This window comes from Ochotona curzoniae, unplaced genomic scaffold (assembly GCF_017591425.1).
Source record: "Ochotona curzoniae isolate NIBS_2020 unplaced genomic scaffold, NIBS_Ocur_1.0 contig_2210, whole genome shotgun sequence".
In the NCBI taxonomy this organism is placed as follows: domain Eukaryota; kingdom Metazoa; phylum Chordata; class Mammalia; order Lagomorpha; family Ochotonidae; genus Ochotona; species Ochotona curzoniae.
The window spans coordinates 45,384,141-45,400,560 of NW_024465369.1; the positions used below are offsets into that span (position 1 = coordinate 45,384,141).

Here is a 16,420-nt window from a genome sequence, read left to right on the forward strand (position 1 = left end):
TTATTATAATATGGTTCCAGTTTTGGAATCAAACTTAAGGGGTACTATATCATAAATTAATTCTCTTTTATGGCTATTTGAATAAACCAGAAGCTGGCATTAGGTTCATAGGTTGATACCACTTGGCTAGAATTTCAGCTGTTCTACTTCTGATCCAGCCTCCTGCTACTATACACTCTTGTGAAGCTACAAGTGGCGGTTTAAGTACTTGTGTCACTGCCTCCGATTTTGGAAGTCCAACTCTAGTTTGCAAGCATTTAGAGAACAAGCCTGTGGATGTCTGTCTTTCTGCCTTTCAAGTAAAATTTCAAATGTTATTAAAGATAACCAGATCAAGTCTGGTGATAGTTGCAATTTTTAATCAAGTGCTTTTTTTTAGTTTATTATGTTTGTAATGAGGAGACACTCTGAGAAAAAGTACTGAAGTCCTTAAAATTAATATTGATACAGAGATATAAAAAAGAGATAACCGTGCATATGAAAAATCTTCAAAAAGTTCAGGGATTTAAAAAAATGTTTTGAAGTGTATTCATGGAAAAGGGAGCTGAGTTTCTGAATATTGTCCTGTTCTTGGGCATTAGACTTCTCTCTGCCTAAGAAGGAATTTGCCTCTGATCCAGCCTCTTGCGATGGTGCACCCTTGGAAGCAACACATGATGCTTGAAGAACTTTAGGTCACTGCCTCCCATTCAAGTTTTTCCATATAGAATAGGCAGTTAGTAATTTTTCGTTAACTGATTTATTCAGTTCAATTATTGATTTACTGAAGACTTCAATGAGGGCAGCAAAGTATATTTATTAATTTTAAGGAGTATCTCACTAATCAGTGTAAGTATTAACTTTATAAATTAGATTATTCAACATTCCTGTATATTTGAGAACTCAAATTTTTAATATTTCTTTAAAATCAAGTAAAAGAAACATTATACAGGCATAATATGAGTTGTTATAATTGATGAGAATATGTTGAATGTGTTTTACAGATAAATCAGATTTTTATTAGCAGATTAAACCAAAAAAATCTTCACATTTAAAATTAGAAGCAATAAATACAGGACTACAACTACTACCTCTAATTCTATGTACACTGGTTACATTAAAACAATCACTAAATTACAAAATGGGTATTTTGAGAGTAAGTACATTTTAAACTAACTGGAAAAGAATGACAGATCAGAGTTTTGATAATATTAGGGTGTGACATTTGCTAACAATTGCAGAAAAAATGAAAACTAGAAATGCTCCAATTTAATGCTTAGATGCCAAACAAATTTGCTCTAAAAAGTATTATATTTACTTGTCCTTATGAGGAGGATACAAAGATCTTAACTAGAACTTCAGCTGTAACATTTAAAAATATTGCTGCTAAAAATATATGGGTAAAAAATAACACTGATAATCACAGCGCGCCTGGTACTCCTGAAGACTACAAAAGATGGACTCCTATGCCAAAAGAAATCTGACCTAAGCTGAATATAGAAAAAACACACACAAAAAACTAGAAATTACAATATCATTGAAATATAATGCTTGCTGGCAATTCAGCATTTTCCAATGTCATATGTGGTTAAAATTTGACACTTTTTCTGGAAGAATGCTGAAATACCTGAACACTGTCACCAAAGAATTTGAATTGTTCCTTTAATAATAATAAATAATTGAAAAATGAATTTACTAAATTTTTTTGCATGATTTAGACAACTGTATGTCTGGAACAGCCTGCACTCCAGTTCATAACAGTTCATTGTGGCATTCATAAATTTGAAACTAAATTAATATATCTGCGTTGTGTAGATACCTTATAAACGGAATAACCACACCAGGTAATTTCAGTTCTCACTAATCTATGTAATCTTCCTAGATAATTTCAGTTGACTTCTTAACTCATCAGCTTATGACAGTTTAATAACCAACTTAAGACTAAGTAATTAATTTTAAGCAGACTGACACACTTCAAAAACACATACACATAATGTCTCCCCAAATTGACTTTTACTAGTTTAACTCATTGCTCTTTAAAGATTTCAGTGCAAATATAATCCAAGAAACTGAATTCATTTTAAATGTTATTTTTAATTAATTTGCAAAGCTTTCTTTCATCTTAAATTAATGGTTTTATAAATGACTGAAAATAACTATTTCATAATAATATGTATAAGCCTTTCAGAAGTTTGCATTGAAATGTACAGCAGCTCTATTAAAATATGAAAACGTTATGATATTGTATTTTCTGGTTCTTTTTCTTTGAAAACCTACAGCATTTCTAATATGACTTTTATTATATTTATAAAAGAAAAGGTTAGTCAAGGAATATTTTAATACGGTAAAATTGATAGAGTAACAGATCGTCATCTATTGCAGTAGTTGTTTAAAATTTCTGGATGAAAGTAGTAGTTCACCTTAAAAGTCAAAGAAAAAATATTTCTAGCTCACCTATTATTAAGGTTTAAATCACCAAAACTAATGTACCAATACGATAGTGAGTATTGCATTTTTTAAATAAATATTTTCTATCTTATAAAGGATGTTTCTATTTTTTTAGACTTCAAGAAGATTTCTGATGCTAGCATCTGGTTGTCTTTAAAATATTTACCAAATATAGAATTCCAGACTCTATTTTTTATTATAAAATCAGCCCAGACACAGTATCAGATATTAGCATGTGTACATTATTGCATTATGTATTTCCTTCTAAGAATCACCTAGAGTTCATGTATTTGATGTGAGGATACAAAATAGTAATGCAGTATTCACAAGCTCATTTTTCACTACTACTTTACAGTTTCTCAAAAAAATAAGAAATCCTTCGTTGACCTCCTTCATGTAAAATGATTGCTAAGCGATCTATACAATAGAAATGGAAGGGACACAATTTCTGTTGACAAGAACAGAGAAACTGATCCCTGTTCCCACTTGTGTAGCAAGCTAGGAAGTAACTGAGAAGGTGTTTTGTAATATAACCAGGATGTCTCCCTAATGAGAAAGAATTAGGGGTATATATTACACATCCTGTTCACCAAGTTTTGAAAGTGGATATGCCACAGGAAAAACTTGTGATGAGTCAGCAAAGGAGCAGCTTAAAGCAATTGTGCTCAGCTGCTCTTCTTAAAAGAGGATAAACTAGTAGGAATCATTAACTCTGTCTAGTCCATTTCACATGTTAATTGCAAAAAAAGAAAAAAAAAAGGATGGAATATTTTTAGGGAAAGAAAATACTACACCCAGGAAGATAAGATGAAGATTTAAAATACAAACAATCAAAAAATGTTCATTTTTCTCCATGTGCTTAGGATCTATTTGGATTTCTGTAGGCAATAAGGTTAGAGTTAGACCGAAGTAAATTGATGCAGGTGTGCAGGAGCTTGCTCAACCCAACACATGAGGGTTGATTGTGCTTATCTTTTTCCAAGTTCATATTTGCTAGTTTTCAGTTGGTAGCTGGAGTTCAGTCATAGTGGCAGTATTTTTACTGGCTAACATTATTAATCATAATGATTTGCACACCAAGAGATGGTTGTTAAACATCTGTCCTAACATATCTGATTTCCTGTACGGATTTTTTTTTTATGACTCTCTAGAATTCCGTATAACACTGATGTCTTCTGGCTGTGTAGATGTGGATCCAAGTCCTTGATTCAGAAATGGCACTAGTCAATGATCTCTGTATTTTCATATAACTAAATCATACAACTTTTCCTGTTTTAACACAACATTTTCCATATCGTGGAAGCTTTTTCCATTTAAGTGTTCACTTGGACAATCATGACTGAAACCTGGAACATCGCTGATGGTCGACACCGTGTAAGATGCACTACGAAGAGCATCTGAGTGGGAAAAGCTGTTTCCAAATTGGATTTTGTATTGATTCCAGTTTCTTCTCAAAATTGCTTGAACCTATTAATCATAAAAAAACAAAGAATAGGAACGTTCATGAATTAAAACGAAGAGATTTTATCTAAAGCACAATCAAATGTTATGTAGAAAACTTTTCCTAAGAAATTGATATGATTTATAATATTGCTTCATTGCTTTATTAGTCTAAAATTAAGTAAATAATCTGCACATTTGCAAACATGTTGTAATTCTCTGTATTTTTAGATTGCTTTAATTTTTAAGAGGCAGAGAGTAAGAAATAGACATAGAGCTTCCTCTCTTCCTCTTCCTGTTGATTCTCAAAATGCACAAATCAAAAAGCAGTAATTCAATCAAGCTCTCACATTTGGGTGGCAGGAACCAAAATACTTGAGCCAACAATAGCTGCTTCACAGGGTGCATGTTTGGCAAGAATTTGTAATCTGGAGTGGAAACCTAGACACAAACTCAAGTGCCCTCATATAGGAAGTGGGCATCCTCACCAGAATCTTAACTGATAGGAGATGTTTATGTTTTTCATTTCGTGCATTGGCTTGAAAGTGTTAATAATGTAAATGCACTTACTTTATTAAAAAGAATTAACTAGATCACCACCTTACAAGACTGCATGTACAGATCTATTTTATGTCAATATCTTTACAAATGGAATGAAATGATAATTAGTGAAAATAGGAAAGAGAAAAGATTAAAAACAAAGATATTAGACACATAAGGGCTACAAATTATTAATAAGATCATGACCATCATAATTAACAGCAACAGCAAACTGTTATTGGGAGATGATAATATGCCATCCATGGGTCATGTTCTGAGGGGAAAAAAAGAGCAAGCTATTTTTTTCCTCAGACATTTATTTCATTGGAGGAAAGGAAGTCTTTGATTAAATAATTACAAATCTGGCAAAGGTTGCAAAAAAGAAGCTTGGAAATGTCCCCACTCCATTTTCATATACTTGGAATGTTCTCTGCTTAACAGATTTTTTAATCAAATGATTCCTCTCTCTCTTATTGGAGCTTGAGTTCAAGGCTAGACATGGCCCATGTGACTTTGGTTTCAATTGGACTTAAGACAGCAGGGTGAATTCCTTCAAATAAAGTCAGTAAGCACACATGAGAATAGTCAAACATGAACATTCTCGAACTGATGAATAAGCAAACTGACTTGGGGAGGTCTGCTTTTAAGTCACAAGTATATTTAATCAAATCCCTCTAGCCTGAACTATGTCTGAACAACATGTGTCTTGCTTTGATTGATATTCGTTAAGTCACTCACTGCCCTTGCATCTTGGATTACGTCCCAGAGGGAATCTAATTTTCTAGAAGCAATTTTCCAGTAATCTATGTACCATAAACATACTACTACTACTAATTGTTTAAATTTATACTGCTTATAAAGAATTTCTCAACTTTGCAATCACTCTATTCTTATGCACATATCAACATTAAATATTTAAGATGAGCTTATTTATTTATTTATTATTTAGCTAAGTAAAGAAAGTTTCCAAATTAGGAGAATTTAGTAGCAAATAGAAATTCTCAGGATATTTGCAGTTCCCTGTGCTATTGCAAGTGCCTATTCAAATCTCCTATGCACTATCATTTGAAAGAAGCACAAAGTTTTACTATTTTATTTCATTGTTTTTAAATTTAGAAAAAAAGGAATAATAAATGCAGTCAATAACTTCGTCAAAATAGAATTCAAAATGAGTTTTTAAGTTAGCATATCTCAATAATTAAATAATTAAATTATTAAAATCAAACAATGTAGTTTATAAAGTTATATTGCTCTAAAGTTTAGCAGTTTTATGTTCATTTCTGTATACACAATTGCAATAGCTGGAGGAAATAAGTTCTATTCACATTAATCTGCCTAAAATATAAAAGTCCTTGTAGAAAAAAATATGCTCTACTTCCCATTTAGTTTACCAACACTGAATTCTCCAAATAAAATATTTAAACCAATTTAAAGTTAATATTTATACATGTAATATCTTCAAGAAAATTGATAAATGAATGATTTATAATTGTGCATTTTCACTACAGAAATTTTTTAAAATGTTAATCATCTAGCTAAATCGTATGGGAATTAGTTTTCATCCTGCTATTTTATGTTTAATAAAGCTTTACTAACATTGTTACTAAATGTTGAATTGACTGAGTGTAGAAACTGGTTAAATGGAAGTGAAATGTACCGTTGTATTAAAGACTACATTAATGATGAAGTAATGGTGACAAGTAGAATTATAGCTGTGATTCTAGGAAAGTCTTGAAAACGAAAGCTTGAATTCAAGTCTAAAAGGCAAATTAGCTGTGAAAATTTTTATCTTCTTTGAATAATGATATTGCCCCTTTTATCTTTTTTGATTAATGCTATTTCCTTCTTTTCTCCCTCTGAACAAAATCATCAGAAACGCCATGGAAAATAAATTTCATGAACTCTAGGGTATTCTTTTTTTAAATAAAAAAATAAATCTAATTGGATCCAGGTCTTTTGGTGCTGTTAGGATGCTGCTTGGGAGGCCCACATTTCAAATTAGAGTGCATGGCTTTTGAGATTTGGTTCCATCTCCAGTCTAGCTTCCTGCTCATGTGCGCCCAGGAAGGCAGGAAATGACAGTTCCAATACTTCAGTCCTTGCTACCCACAGAGAGATCCCAACTTTGTTTCAAGACATGACATTGGTCATCTCCAGCTGCTGCAGGCCTGCTTTTTAAGCAAACAAATCTGATCAAAGACATATAAACATTATAGACTTGTTTGCTTATGTTACTTTCTACAATGATGCTACAAATTTCATCTGTGTCCCATAATGCATATTGTCTATTCAATAGAACCTTAAAGGCGACACCCAGAATGAGGAAAATCTGAGGAGAGATATTTTTCTATTGTTAAGTATGTGAATATTTTTTCAGTCTTTCATTTGTGAATACTGTATAAAGTGTTGTAAGAGAAACTATTAAGAAAATAACAGTATGATTTTACATGCCCAGAAGCTATCCCATCCTTTTTACTCTAAATCAATTGAAATACTTAATAGAGATTCATATAAATATTCCAAGGTGAGATCAGTTCTCAGAAAACCTTATTCATTTTATAAAAGATCTACCCTGAAGCATTAAATATACTCTTATTCTGGGAGTCCCTAGACAGCTGTGTTAGCAGAGCACACTTTGTCTGTGCTGGACTAAGGATGAGACAAGAGCTGCCTGCGTGCTTGCCAGGCAACAGTGATTCAAATCACTGTGAGAAATAACAGCAAGAGACTCTTGGCTAGAATAATAAATCAGAGCTGAGAGTAGAAACATACACACACGTAATTAAGCAAAAGACAAATCACTGGAACTAACGTGGAAAACAAAGAGGAAATTAAGTGTGGGCAAATGATTTTTAGATGTACGTGACATAGTTGGAATCACACAAAATGACTTTGGCAGCTGTTGCTTCATATTATTAGAGTGGGAAAACCTAAAATTCAGTGGGACAAGAAGAAAAGGATTACAATGTTTCTGCAGATGAGAAATGAATCATACTTAAATAAGGTTTGCATCTCTAGAGATTAACAAAGGAAACTGATATGAGAGATGTGTGAAGAACTGAAGGATTTTGCAACAACCAAGCTCAAAGTTTTTTGTATCATTTTAATTTTCTAGAGCCAAATTTTTCTGTCTTAGGACATGGCAGAGGATCAAAGTTCCGTGTCCCTTTTGCTTACAGAGATAGAGTGAAACAAAAGTGTTAGGGATTAGCTGGGGTAATCCCTTGGCATGCTTGCTTAATAAAAGGGTTGATTTGAGATTTCTGATTTAATATGACTAATGTTCACATTTGCACATGTATTTTTAAATGAGTTATTTCAAATGTATTCCTAATATTTGACTGGTTGAATATCTACTCAAAGTGAAGCAATTACTAAAAACTTTATATTTCCTAGTTTACATTAAATCTTGTGAGACTTCTGTAAGTAATTTAGTTTTTATTTCTCCTTAGCAAAGACAGACATGCAACCTAGAAAATTGAGCATTTTCAGAAATAACATTGCCAAAAAGAAAGTGCCATCTCTGGGGCTCAAAGGACTTGCTGCATTTATTGCACACAGGGCCTGTCATAAAATATTGTGGTAATGATTAGGTTTTGATATTTGAAAATTAAACTTTAAAACGTAAGATCATTTTCTGTAAATTCAGAAGTACATTTTATATCCGATGCATATTCTTTGAGATGTGTCAATAACTGCTTTTGTACAACCTACAAGGCATGCAAAATTGTTTAATTCCCACATGCATCCTCCATCTGCGCTTCCAATTGACATTAGAAAAGCAGTCTTATTTTCTAAAAGCAAAAAAAAAAAAAAAATCATGAAAGCACAACCTTTAGGACTGAAATGTGACTGACAATTCAACAGCCTACGATAAATGGATGAAAATGTGTAGATTATAATGAAAATGTAGCATAATTTTAATTTAATTGAAATTTGAGTTTATGCCAAAAAAAGGAATCATCCTCATAAAATGATAATTGGTTCCACATGGTCCCCACCAGCCGCTTTGTGATAAGGCTCTCATTTAGCAACTGTCCCTACGTCACTCAGTTGTGCTCTGGGTTTCTAAAGTTTGATTTTGCTAAATCCTCCTGCAGGTTGAAATATGTCAAGAAGATTAAGAATATATAAATATCAATAGAGATCAAGCCAATGAGCTATAAAACTAGTCATAAGTATGAGAAATATGGTCCCATTTCAAAATGCCTGAAATTCTCAAATAAGACAAGCTAAATAAAAATAAATAAATAAATAAATAAATAAATATCCAAAGTCACATTTCCGGAGTACAAATTAATGTATTATATTCTAAATTATACATTACTTCTCATGCTTCATAACAATTTAATTTTTAAAAATTTTTTGTATCCACTAAAGAAACTTTCCAAAGGCCACAATGTGGAGAAGGCAAGCAAGAGAAATGGGTAAAGTGAGCCAATAGCATTTCTGATTAGTTGGGAGATTCTATGTAGTTACATTGTTTACACTAATATAGGTCAAAAGACTCAACAAATAAAAGTCACTGTTGGAATATTTCAGTCTTTCCCAAGGCTACAACTCCAATATGACTTAGCTTTTGGAACGATGGTTGCGTTTATGAAAGCAGACTCCATGATTTGGCTTTCTGATGAAAATGGAATTTAAAATAATTGTTTCTGGGGAATTTATAATTGCATCTCACTTTTCAAAGGAAAAAAAATAAATTACAAATATGAAATGAAGCAAGGGCTAAAATTGACATACCTCTCCATTAAAGAAGCAGAAAATTGTAGAGACTAAAAGGCCCTGAAAAAGAAAAAAAAAATACAAACCTCTGAATTTGAAAAAGAAAAGTTTCAAGCACTTGTAACCAATGTCTACATAATCAGAAATAACCGAGGCCAGATGTCAATTTGCTGACCAATTTCATAAGCTGTATTCTTGATGCGAATGCCATACCTGATAGTGCATTAGGATGTGCATGATGTAGTCATACAACTCCTCTGCTATCCGCCCTTCAGGCCGCCACGGGATCAGCACAAATTCAATGCCCAGCAAGGGCACCAGGATGAGAGTGGCTCTCACAGCTTTCATGTAGAGGTTAGATTCTGCTTGGTGTGTAACTTTTAACTTGGTGATGAGAACACGTACAATATTCAAGAGAAAGAAAAGATTCACCTAAACAAAAAATAAAATCGCATATAAAATTGTTTAAGAAATATTATTAAAGCATCTCCAATTTTATAAAGATATTTTCAATATTAAAATATCTTCTATTAAATACTTTATATACAAACTATTTCTATATTTCATGGAAAACACATCTCATAAAAATGCATGAATTTTGAAAAAATTCCACATCAAAATTTATTTTTATTGCATTTTTTATAAAGGTTTTGATATCCTCTATGAATTTATATATATATAGAATTGTGATTTGCTTATTTGCTAAGCACTTAAGTTAATGAATTTGAACTTTGAAAAAATAAAATTGTATTGTGGGAAACATGCAACTACTTGAGTATTTTTCTAAGCTCATTTTTTTTAACATGCAGTTTTAATTTTCTTTCCCTTTTCCCTAAACTAAAGCCTATAGATTTTTTCAGATGGTTATAAAACCACTTTATTTTAAAGCATCACTTTATAATTGTATGTACTATATAATTTCCAAATACATATTTCACCATAATAAGCAGTTTCATCTTTCGGTTAATCCTCTCTATGTTTATGTAGCAATAATCATTACAACAATTCTCCAAAATAACAGTGTAATATTCCTTGTCCATATAGAAGACCGAGTCGTGCAACATAGCCAGTTAATAGTCACCCCGGTATATTATCCAAAGCTAAAATCACTTGGCATTCTGTAGGACTCTTTGTTATTTTGTAAAAAAAAAAAAAAATGTGTATTTATTGTTTCCTGTGCCTTTACAACCTTTCTTAAAATACACCATTTCTTTTGATTGGATGACATAAAAATCCAAAAAATCAATAGTCCTATTGAATTGGATTCATTTCTTTCTCTGTTTTCTATCTCTCTCTCAGTGCTGTTTTGTCTCTTTCTTATATTCATCCTGGTTTGTGTTTTTCAACCTTTGTCTATTTTTAATCTATGTGAGGCCCAGTACTGATGCTTCACATAGGATTATGTGCCTTAACTCCAAAGGAGCCGAACGAGGGCTAATCCTTCTCTTTCTTTTTCTCTTTCTTTCTTTCTTTCTTTCTTTCTTTCTTTCTTTCTTTCTTTCTTTCTTTCGTTCTTTCTTTTCTTAATTTTTGGCATCTGACCTTTATTCAGTAATCTTACAGATCCAACTACAAATCAATATATAATCTATATATTCACATAACTTAATAAAATTAAAAATATTGGAAGTAACTCACTTAACATGAAAATACACAAATAATAGAGTATTTAAGGCATGTATTGAGAATAATGAAGCATAAAATCATTCAACTGCTATTCTTAGAGAATTTAATGTGACATTTGCTTCATAAATATAGAGCTCACTATTACAGTGATAGCAAAGTGACAAAGGAACATTTTTACAGACACGGGAATGTGATAAATAACAAAAGCAAAATAAGCTGTTTCAACAAGTATAAAAAGGAAATATGACAACTCAACATTTCAGCTGTTATTTCACCAAACTTCTTGTGTTCCTTTCCTGATCATTCATGACTATTTTAAAACTTATGACTAAATATGGAATTTACTGTTTTTGAATGAGACTGATATCTTTACATTTGAATATTGTTTATAGCCCCTTCCTGCATTATAACTGAACTAGGGTCTTTTCACTTTTGCTTGTTGGATTCTTTATTTAGTAGAGCATTACTTGCTTGCATTTTTAATGTAAATGAAAGGGAAGAGAAGGGAAGAGTGTGGGATGTATCATTATATTCTTAGAATTGTGTCTATTTCGTACATTAAATCTATCCCCCCTTTACACACATTAACATGAAGGTCCTTATGTCCTTACAACACTATAATAGAGAGTATTTTAGAATACTAACAAACAACTATAAATCATAAATTAACAAGACATAGTCGAAATAGTAGAAATGCTGTAGTTTACATGCACACAGCTTCTCTAAAGTCGCAAATCTATTTAACATGCAAAACTAGAAACAAAAACTGACAAGGGATAGTCCTCACACTATCTACTGCATGCTATCTCCCACAAAAAATGCTTTTCAGAATTACGATCTTTGCATGCTACTTGATTTTTATAACTACTACCATTAATTTTATCCAAAAATAGGATAAGAATTTTTTCACATGATATAATCCAATTTTGAAAGCAAAACTGTTTAAAAGGAAAAGAAGCCTATTTTTACCCCAACCCCCAGAAATTTGTATACCTATATACACAAGACGTTTTCATATCATGACGTCAATGATGTGTCACACCAACAAATGGGTGACATCGACATAAGTGAATTCTTGGAAGCCCTCACACACACGCACAATGACTGGGAATTCCTTAAGTATGCCCTTGGAATGATCAAAATATCTCTCCATTAATCTGAATTAGATGTAACCACTCTCAGCTTCTGTGAAGCAGTAACTGAACAATGCTGAAGTGTCTCCAATACCATCCTGCCTAAATTGATAGAGGAAGTGTGAGTGGAAAGAAACTGATTGTGGTTAGACTCTCAGATGGCACTAGCAGCTGGTGCAATCTACATTTGCCGTGAGCTTTCAATTGAATTTTTGATGCAAGAATTAGAACAGCACATCCACTTTTGCAGTTGGATCGTTCATAATAAAATAATGCCTTGGGTTTGTTTGAAAGCTCCTAGGTGACCCAAAAATGCTGTTCAGTTTCTTTGAACTCTGCTCAAAATGGAACCATAGTATCATACAGAGATTAAAATGCATAAAACTTTAAAACGTTTTCCCCATTTGAAACATTGTGCTAATCACTTTATTGAGAATATTAATCTTTGTAACACCTTGTGAAATGTGCACTCGTATTATTCATCATTGTAGAGAAAAAAAAGAAAAGTAAGTCCCAAAAGGCTCACAGCAAAATAAAAGAAAACTTGACTTGCAATCCACAGTCAACAGTCACAGAGCCAAGATTCAGTACTGGCTCTTTGAGGACAGACTGCAAAATAGTCAGTCTCTGAATATAGCTTAAAAATAGTGACTCGCTGTTGAAACAGAAAAGCAATGAGGCATTTTGCCTTTGAAAATTCACTACACTGTGCAGTGTGATACATTAAAAGTTTCATATAAAGCATAAAGGAAATAGAATGTTGATTTGTAAGCTTTTTGTCTTGTGTGGTCAGGCACAAACTAGAAATGTGACACTTGCTGTGTGTTTTCTACCTTTCAAACTAAGTACTTTTTTATGTTTAAGCACATTTGATACTTTTTTAATTTAAAAAAATCTTTAGATGTCACTTTTATTAAACTTGCTGTATTATCTATTTTACAAATGAAAGATTGAGGCAAAGAGTGACTATTTTAATTGCTTAAGATCACCAAAATCAAGGAGGTACAAATGCCATTTGTATGTAGGCATCAGTCACCAGAATGACTTAACAATTACTCATTTTTAAAAATAGCCTTAATGGTTTTCTAATATAAACATAAACACTAAATTGCAGCTGGTAAATACATTAAACTCACAGAACCACCCCTCAGCCACAACAGCTTCATGAAACCCTGCTCCAAGTACTGATTGTGACAGATATAATAGGCAGGACAATTCAGGAAGCAAAGTTTAAATACCAGTACTAATGAGAATAAGAGAATTTTAATTACATACCAGTAAAGCAGCACAAATTGGGCCATGGATAATGTAGAGGAGATGGGTATCAGAACTGATCCAGCAACTAGGGGATAAAATCAAGAAACCATCTTTAAGATTTTTGTTGTATTTAGTTGCAATTTAAATCATAAAGAGAGATTCTTACTTGTCGTTGTAATACAAGCTTCTGGCAATGGCATGTATACAAGCAGGAATCAGTGGAAATCCTAATGATATCAAAGAAATAAATAATCAGGCAAATTTCCTTACAGTTGAAATTCCTAAATTATGTCATGAAATGTGAAACTTCAAAGTCAGTGTAGAAGCAAGACTGACGGACTTCCAAGTTATTGAGCAAATATTAACTCTATGGTGAAGTAACAAATATGATGAATGACTATTTATGTTTTATGTACTTGTGTACATTTTCTTATAAGTTATTTGTGTTGGCAGATGCCAGAGCTTAATTTTATGAATGTCCCTCCTAGCCGGTATGGCTTAAGATAAGTACCAATTTTTGGTACTGGATGATATATGAGGAAAAGTTGAGACTGGTAAGAATGTCCATCAACAGAATAGCGGGAGATTAAATGCAAATTCTTACGTAGGAAACAGAAGAAAAAATGATGGTTTTTATAATAAGAATTTTGCATTTTCCAACATTCTAAATCAGAACTTTCAAACAGGAAATTTTAAAAAATGCTTTCTAAAGTAAAACAAGATGGGCCAAAGATTGTTGTACATGTATATAAAGGTATTTCAAAAAGTTTTTGGAAAATGAATTGCAAAGATGAGCTTGGTAGCAAAAGATGCTTCAGATTGATGCATAATTCTTTATAATATGTATTTTCCATGAATTTGAAATGACCTTCCTACATACTTCTATGTTTCTATGTGTACCTGTACTGTAGATATATAAGTTAAATTTCTGTTTGATTCTATATTCTAGTCCTATTGAATTCATTTTTGGCATTTTGTACTTTGCTTTATTACTTAGAAGTTATTCCTTTATGCCATAGTGTGTCTCTGCTTTGTGATTAATGCTTAGAGAAAAAAAAAATCTCCCAAATTTGTTTTTCTAATCCCTCTAGTCTTACTGTAAAATGATAGTTTTCTTTTCAGAAAAGATCAATTTTTTAAGATAGAATTTCAAAGTTGGTTAGATTCAGGAACTATAAACACGACTAAAAAGCAGATTCAAAAGTACTTGACAGCTGTGTCCAAAACTCATGATTCTAATTCCATTGTCTTAGCCATTAAGTACTCACCCATGGTGCACTATTAATTGAAATTATAACTACTGACAACAGTGTAATTTGGTGATACTTTGCTTTAGATATTTCAGTTTAAAGCAGTGATAAGAAATAAATTATGTAATAGTCTTTTAAAATCCTTCTTAGTAAACTAATTTTATCATAAAGGGAACGTAAATGCTAAAAAGGTTTCTCAGTCAGTTAAGTCATCTGATGTGTGTCATGACACTTACCCCAACCAAGAAAATAATACCACATTAAGTGTTGCTTCTCTGCAAAAACAGCCACCACAATGAGAGTGTGAAGGTAAATGCCTTCACAGAGCATCCAAAAGTAGTTGCAGCCCATCAGGTAAAGATGAATGAACTGGGAAACTTTACAGCTAACCTGCGGGGGGAAGAAAGGGTTGGGGCGGGGGCAATATTTAGTTGTTTATATTTAAACCATTGTCTAGCTCAAGAAATATGGAGTTTTCTGTCTTGATACCCTCTTGTATACTAACAGCTCATCTATCTATGCTAGTTTTCAGCATAGACTTAAAGGACTTTATCTCCAGAAAACAGTGTATAAACCCAAATTACCTTCATTTAGTGAATGTATGTTTTTAACTATGTTTGATTTTATTATATAATTGTAATTAACAAAGTTTCACATACAAGTGACTTTATATCTGTTTATACATAGCTTAAATATTCCATCATGAGTTCCTAGATGGTTGCATATTGGTGGGGAAAAGAATAATTTTTTAAAACATTTCACTCGAAATGCTCAACTACTTAAAACTCTTACATACAACAGGTCACCCATGCAAAACACTTATCAAATAATAATCTAATGAGCCCCTATATCCTATCCAAATATGAATTTTGAGAGTTTTATGTAGGTTAAAGGAACAAAAATATATAGGTTTCTTTCACATTTTTCCCAAGTATTCCTTTCTTTTTTATCCTTACAGAGGCAAGAAGATTAAAAAACAGATTAAATATAAAGAAATAAGAGATTTAATTTATTCTCTTCCCAAAGAGAATGCATTTAAAATGCTCCTAAGAAATACATTGCAAATTATCCTCATCAGCTATAATTTCCTGTCTGAAAATGAAAATTAATAATACTTAGTGGAAAATACCATTATATTTTAAATAAATATTTCCAATAAAAGTAGAAATGAAAGGCCAGAAGAAAATAAATATTAGATTATCATGAATTAATATTAATAATAATTGCATCAAATTTGCTTAAAAATGTATCGGGTTAAGTATTTGGCTAGTGATTAAGATGCTGTCACTTGGGTTCCCACATCCCTTACTGGAGTGTCCAGTTTGAACCCTAGCTTTCCACTGCTGATCCAGACTTTTTGGCAATGCTCCTTTAAGAGGCAGCAGGCATGACTCAGGTATCTGGGTCTTTGGGCTCAGCTGGGAAGCCATGATCTAGATATCTCACTCTGCCTTTCCAATAAAATAGCAACAATTTAAAATTGTTCATACAAGTATTTAATCCTTGCAGTAAATCTGTATTTATACAAGTATTTATACAAGTATTTAATCTTTGCAGTAAATCTGTAAGATATGCATTATCATTGTTGTATATTTTATAGAGAAAAAATTGAATAATGGAGAAATTTTTAAGTGATTTACTAACACTTGTATAGCACCAAAGTCATACCCTACATACAATTCCTGCAACTCCAAGTTTGTTACTACTACACACAGTTCCTCCTGGTTGAAGTATAAGTGAAAAGTATGGTCCTTTATTGGTATATGCAAAGAATATAAAACATTAAATTTAAATTATACATCTTTGTATTCAAATCATTTCAAAGATATGACTGAGTTACTCATCATATGATAGACTTCAACTTCAGATTTTTCTGTATGTTTTTTAGGTATTCAGATCTAATTGAACTTCAGATTTTTATTTCAATTAGAAACTAATCTACAAACCATTATGATAAGCATTTAGAGATTTTTGGAAAGATATTTCTTGTAGGGCATTGATTAAATGAACAAAGAATTT

General features: G+C 32.0%; 1 protein-coding gene across 2 annotated transcripts in view; it reads right to left on the reverse strand.

The window, feature by feature from the left end:
- Nucleotides 1–342: 342 nt before the first annotated feature.
- The window catches only part of CALCRL (calcitonin receptor like receptor), a 92,578-nt gene continuing 76,500 nt past the window's right edge, over nt 343–16,420 (reverse strand). For both annotated transcript variants that reach the window (XM_040971835.1, XM_040971834.1), the window contains 6 exons: nt 14,638–14,791; nt 13,318–13,378; nt 13,170–13,236; nt 9,349–9,567; nt 9,154–9,195; nt 343–3,894 (listed from right to left, as the gene is read on the reverse strand). In XM_040971835.1, the coding sequence (XP_040827769.1) occupies nt 3,670–3,894; nt 9,154–9,195; nt 9,349–9,567; nt 13,170–13,236; nt 13,318–13,378; nt 14,638–14,791 (768 nt within the window). In that variant the 3' untranslated portion in view covers nt 343–3,669. The remainder of the gene's footprint in view (nt 3,895–9,153; nt 9,196–9,348; nt 9,568–13,169; nt 13,237–13,317; nt 13,379–14,637; nt 14,792–16,420) is intronic.